Below are 6,548 nucleotides of genomic sequence, written 5' to 3' on the forward strand. Positions count from 1 at the left end.
GTCAGTTCTGTCAGATATTGCTCACTCGCACTGTACGGTTACAATTCTGAGGTTGTTCTTTTCCAGTTGACTAGCATTGCATTTTCAGATATTGAGCACAACAGAAAATTTGCAGGTTGCAGATATTACTTCGATTGATGGTGCAAAGAAAATAAGTGCAGCAACTTGAGTAGGGTGATGTTATTGAGTCTAGTAAGCACTAGAGATGATGGATAATCTAGCTATTGTCGCGAAGGAGCTTGGTGATGTGTCGGATTTTGAGGTTGATGGCATCCCAAACCTCTCTGAGAATGATGTCAGTGACGAAGAGATCGAGGCTGAGGAGCTGGCCCGGCGGATGTGGAAAGATAAGGTCAGGCTCAAGAGGATCAAGGAGAAGCAGCAGAGGCTTGCTTTGGAGCAGGCCGAACTGGAGAAGTCTAAACCAAAGAAGCTGTCTGATCTAGCCCTTCGCAAGAAGATGGCAAGAGCCCAGGATGGGATTTTGAAGTACATGCTCAAGTTGATGGAAGTATGCAATGCACAGGGTTTTGTTTATGGGATCATTCCTGATAAAGGGAAGCCTGTCAGTGGAGCATCAGACAACATTAGAGCTTGGTGGAAGGAGAAGGTTAAGTTTGATAAGAATGGGCCAGCAGCAATTGCAAAATATGAGGTTGAGAACTCTCTGTTGGTTAATGCTAAGAGCAGTGGAACCATGAATCAATATAGCTTGATGGATCTCCAAGATGGTACTCTGGGCTCATTGCTTTCTGCATTGATGCAGCACTGCAGCCCTCAGCAGCGCAAGTACCCACTGGATAAGGGTATTCCACCCCCGTGGTGGCCCTCAGGGAGTGAGGAGTGGTGGATTGCTTTAGGCCTTCCAAAGGGTAAAACACCTCCATACAGAAAACCTCACGATCTTAAGAAGGTTTGGAAGGTTGGTGTGCTGATGGGTGTGATTAAACACTTGGCTCCCAATTTTGATAAGATAAGATATCATGTACGGAAGTCAAAGTGCTTGCAGGACAAAATGACTGCAAAAGAGAGCTTGATTTGGCTGGTTGTTTTGCAAAGAGAGGAGTATGTTCACAGTATTGGCAACGGTGTATCAGATACTCATCTTGTTGACCTAGGGGACAAAAATGAGTGTTCATACAGCAGCTGTGATGAGTATGATGTCGATTGTATGGAGGAGCCTCCTCAGTCTACAATATCCAAAGACGATGTGGGAGTTCATCAACCAGCTGTGCACATCAAAGAAGAGAATGGCTCAAGTAGTGTGAACAAAAAACATCATGATAAATGCTCTACTCAAAGGCTTCCTAGTACTAAGGAAACTAAAAAACCACCAAAGCGAAGAAGACATACCGGACAGTGTTCTGTGGATGGGTCTGAGGTTGAAGGAACACAAAGGAATGATAATAATGCAGAGGTTTTGAGCAACGCAATTCCGGATATGAAGAGCAATCAGATGGAGGTGGTCTGTGTCGCTAACCCGTTGACAAGCTTCAATCCTGCCGGTACAAATGGAGGATCTTTACAACATCAAGGAGATGTTCAAGGGAACTTTGTACCCCCTGGTGTTGTGGTTAATAATTACAGCCAGGCTGCAAATATTGCTTCTTCAAGCATTTATATGGTCGACCAGCCATTAGCTTCTGAAAGTAATGATTACACAAACTCCTGGCCTGGAAATACTTTTCAACCAGACGTTGGTCTTGGATCTATCGGCTTTAGCTCTTCTTCACATGATTACCAGTCTTCTGCCGCAAAACACTCAGTGCCACTATCAGTGGATAACCATGTGCCTGCCATGGGAACAGGAGCTTTGAACAGTTCTTACAGTCATCATATGGCAGGTAGTGGGAATTCAACTTTTGTTGCTGGTGACACGCAACCGATCATGAGTGATGCTTTTTATATTGACCCCGATGATAAGTTTATGGGCAGTTCTTTTGATGGACTGCCTTTTGATTTCATCGGTATTAATAGTCCAATTCCTGACCTTGATGAACTCGATGAACTGCTGGATGACAATGATTTGATGCAATATCTGGGAACGTAATGTAGGTAATCCCTGATCTTTCCTAGCTCATTGTTTTCTCAGTTCTTTGGATACTTGGATGTACCTTTTCTTAATACAGTTGCAATATACCCCCTTTGTTCCAAAATAAGTGTCCTGGTTTTAACAACGACACTTTTTTTTTGGGACGGAGGGAGTATGTAATAGTGCTTGCTTCAACTCTCTTTGTGGGCAATTATATCTAGTTAGAATCCATATAGTCATACATGCGAGAGGTGAGGTTGGTTAGAGCCAAATTATCTACCGTAGTTAAAATCTATCCATACATGTGAGGAGTGAGGTCGGTTGCAAGAATTACTCCTGCTGTTATTTTCCAGTGTCTTACATGTCTATGCATGTCTTGTTCTCAGTTGTGATTTCAGCTCTCTTTTGTAACGGGTGCTTATTCTGTTGATTGCAGCCACCGGTAGTTGATCGCTGAGAAAAAGGGGTATTTGCGGCCTGCAAAGAGGAGTTCCATGACATGCTGATGTGGTGCTAATCCTGCTACAGTAGAGAATGATGTATTGTGTCTCTTTTTCGTAATTTGTAGAGTGCCCCTTTGACATGTGGTGGACATGATTAGCCTGTAAAAACTTGGTAGAATCTTGCGCAGCTAGCTGGAGAAACTTCGCGTCTGATGAAGAGAACTGAGATTTCTGTTTTTTCTTTGTGCCTAAGATGAATCGTGATGCATGCCTGGTTGTCATGCCCTCTTGGACGTCGTCCTGAATGTTTTTTCTGTCTGTCCTGAATTTTGCTGCTGGTTCACACCTGCATGGCTGTACTTCTTGCTTGCCGCAGAGTTTCCTGCTTTTTTTCTGCAGGGAGAGAGCTTTAGCTGAAGGAATGCGGTGGGCTCTTGCCGCATCGTGACTTTCAGTTCTGGCTGGGCCTCGTCTCTCAATGTCATACCCCGTACTGTGGCAACACTATGATCGACGACATTCATAATTCTGGGTCGTGATTAATGACCATGACCAATATTTTAGGCTCTTCTTTTTTCTGCAAAAGTTCAAATTTCTTCTTACGGTCAAGTCGACCAGATGGGAGGTCCGCAAAGCACTCAACTGCTGCCCTTGCTCCCGTCGCTCATGTAGCGTGCATCACTCTCTCGTTGATTTGGCGGGACTGAGGGACACCCCGCCGCCGCAGTCCAGTGGCTTCCTCCAGCGGCGGCGAGGAGTTGTCTTGGCGAGGTGATTTTCGGCTGGCGGCTTAGTTGTCACCGGAGTCACTTGGGGCGACCCGGGAAATTCGTTCTCCAACAAGAAGCTATTTGTTCTGAAAGTGATATGTAGAGGGCGGGCCCTGAATTGTTGTAGGTGGTATTATGGTGTGAGTGATATGTAGCAACAAGGCTGGGCACATCTACCTCAAAAAAAAGGCTGGGCACATCATTAAGCTCAATCCCCGCAACAAAAACTTCAGCGATGAGTATGCCCTTACAGGTGGCATTGGCCCATTTCACTCATCTGGAGCACCTTCATTTTAGGTGGAGTGATTTTGATGGAGCAAGTACCCGAGGTCATAGGATCGCTAAAGAACCCGAGGCATCTTTGGCAGGGGAATCCCCCTCACCCCGGAAACTTAACGAAGCTGAATTACCTTAATAATGCCTTGCCAAATGACATATTTAGTTCCAGTAGCTCTGCTGAGAATTTCCTTGGGCTTATATCATTGGCGCACACAGAAAAATAACAAATGAAAATGGCAAAATTGGCAATATTTTGCTAATGCTCTAATGGAATGTGATAATTGCAGGCATCAGATCCGCAAAGATCTAACAGATGCCATTGTCCAATGTTTGGAACCACGGTAAGCCATGAAAATCACGAAAAAGGACAACAGAAATTGTAATGTATCATCAGAGAACAACCAAGCCACGCACGAGAACAAGAGACACCTTACATGGCCCTTCGATAAGGGTCCTCCACTCAGCACAAGGAAATACACCGATAGAACGCACAAGGAAATAAAGGACATGGAACACACAGTCTGAATTTCATAAAAAAAATCAGCCCGAGCATTCAGCACACACTTGATCACGTTAATTTTCGATAGCCGGAGAAGGATGACAATGATTACAAACATGGGCATTCAGAGTTTCATGTGATGGGAGGACGATCATCATTAAGGTTCAACAGGGTATGATGGCACTGTTTATAATACAAAATAAGAGCATGATAGTCTGTTTGAACTACATTGTAACAATTCATCACAAGAAAGAAAAGTATCATGACAAGATGCCATGCCACTTTTGGCACCCCCTTGCTACACTCAGCAAATAGATAGTTCTTCGTCATCAATACCATCAGGATCAGGGTAGCAGTGGTGGTATATGCCATCATCCTCCACACCATGCACCCAATCTACGTTTTCACAACATATGATGAGCTTATTGTTGGTATAAGATGTGCCTGATTCATAAAACTTCTCAAATTCATTGTGCCCGAAGAAACTCTCCACGACTGGATGAGCAATTCGGTTTCCTTCAAACTCGCAGTAAATGCAACGGACTTGTTCTGCCGTACATACAAAAAAGCACATATTGTTTCATATCAGAACATACTTCATTAAGCTGGATCACAACTAATTTGTACTCCCTCCGTTCCTAAATATTTTTCTTTTTAGAGATTTCAAAAGGACTACCACATACGAATGTATATAGACATATTTCAGAGTGAGATTCACTCATTTTGCTCCGTATGTAGTCACTTGTTGAAATCTCTAGAAAGACAAATATTAGGAACAAAGGGGGTAGTACTTATCAAAGATCAATGGGATCTAAGCAACCAAGTGCTATGTTACTAAAACAGCAGAAGGGAAAGCACAATAAATTGAACTTGCATCATATATAACTAAAGGGGCAACAACATGCAATAAGTCTATATTTTATATTATTCCACAAAATGTAATACTAGCAAGGTTCTAGTAGTGTTATAACTAACAACATTCCAATTTATAGAAACCAATTTCTATTATAAACTACAATTCAGTTCTTTGCGCATAACAATTTCATGACTCGCAGTAGAAATAACATGGCCCAACCCATCATAATTGCTCACCAAGCATTAGTACTCTTACTACTTCCATTAGTAGGAGCTACCAAAAAGAACATTTTTCGGTCTGCAGTGAAGACTTTATATTGTTTGAAGGCCCGCTAAACCGCTAAATCATGGCATTTGACACTATGTAAATAAACATCTTAAAGAAAAGAATACAAATCCATCATGGTTGGTCGTTATTTAAAACAGTGATCTGGTGTTTTATCGAAGTGCAACAGCAAAAGATATACCAAAGTGAGCAGTGTCCACAAAATGTTTCAAATCAAGATATTCCATTATCCTAGTAATGTGAACAGATCTCCAGTAAACGCTACAGTAAACAATGTATAGATTTAATGCAAATTCTTTATAAGATACAAAGATTAGGTGAAACAATTGCAACTGCATGTACAGTGATGACATTACAGTGAGCTATGGATCAAAACCATGGATACTAGAGCACACATGTACTGTTAGGATGGTATTTAGATGATTGTAGGCGATCAAAAACAGTCCGAGCATTCAGCGTACACTCGATCACATTAATTTCCATAGCTTGTGACCAGAGAAGGATGACAATTATGACAAACATGGGCATTTAGAGTTTCATGTGATTAGAGGACAACGACCACCATCTTTAAGGTTCAACAGTGTATGATGACCTTGTTTAAGTATAAAAAAATAAGAGGATGATAGTCTGTTTGAACTACATTGTAACAATCATCACAAGAAAGAAAAGTATCATGACAAGATGCCATGCCACTTTTGCCACCCCGCTTTCTACACTCAGCAAATAGATAGTTCTTCATCATCAATATCATCAGGATCAGGGTAGCAGTGGTGGTATATGCCATCATCCTCCACACCATGCACCCAATCTATGTCAATTTCATGATCTTCGATGAGCTTATCGTTGGTATAAGATGTGCCCGATTCATAAAACTTCTCAAATTCATTGCGCCCGAAGAAACTCTCCACGGCTGGATGAAAACAATTCTGTTTCCTTCATACTCACAGTAAATGCAACGGACCTGTTCTACCGTACATACAAAAAAGCACATGAGAACATACTTCATTAAGCTGAATCACAACTAATTTGGACTTATCAAAGATCACTGGGATCTAAGCAACTAAGTGCTATGTTACTAAAAAAAAGCAGAAAGCAAAGCACAATGAACTGAACTTGCATCATAACAAAAGGGGCAACATGCAAATTTAGGTAAACAATGGCTACTGCATGTACAGTGATGGCATTGCATTAAGCTATTGATCTAATTAAACATGAAAAGTACCCACCATGTAGCAGCTGAACTCTTCATTTAAGCATAAAGAAGGCATTGACTAGAGCACACAAGTACTGTTTATAGGCGACAAAACAATGCAGATTACGAAATTGAAAAAGGAAATAGCTCAATCCACTTGATAGAAAATATCGAAACAGAAATTGCAAGGTC

The 6,548-nt window shown here is 41.8% G+C and overlaps 1 protein-coding gene across 1 annotated transcript; it reads left to right on the forward strand.

The window, feature by feature from the left end:
* The first annotated feature begins 205 nt into the window (after positions 1 to 205).
* LOC147959178 (protein ETHYLENE-INSENSITIVE 3-like 1a) lies at positions 206 to 2,050 on the forward strand. The gene has a single exon (XM_087536131.1). The coding sequence runs from the start codon at positions 206 to 208 to the stop codon at positions 2,048 to 2,050; it is 1,845 nt and encodes a 614-aa protein (XP_087392257.1).
* The last annotated feature ends 4,498 nt before the right edge of the window (positions 2,051 to 6,548 follow it).

Source organism: Triticum urartu, chromosome 7A, assembly GCF_056163025.1.
Source record: "Triticum urartu cultivar PI428250 chromosome 7A, HENAU_Tu73, whole genome shotgun sequence".
Lineage (NCBI taxonomy): Eukaryota > Viridiplantae > Streptophyta > Magnoliopsida > Poales > Poaceae > Triticum > Triticum urartu.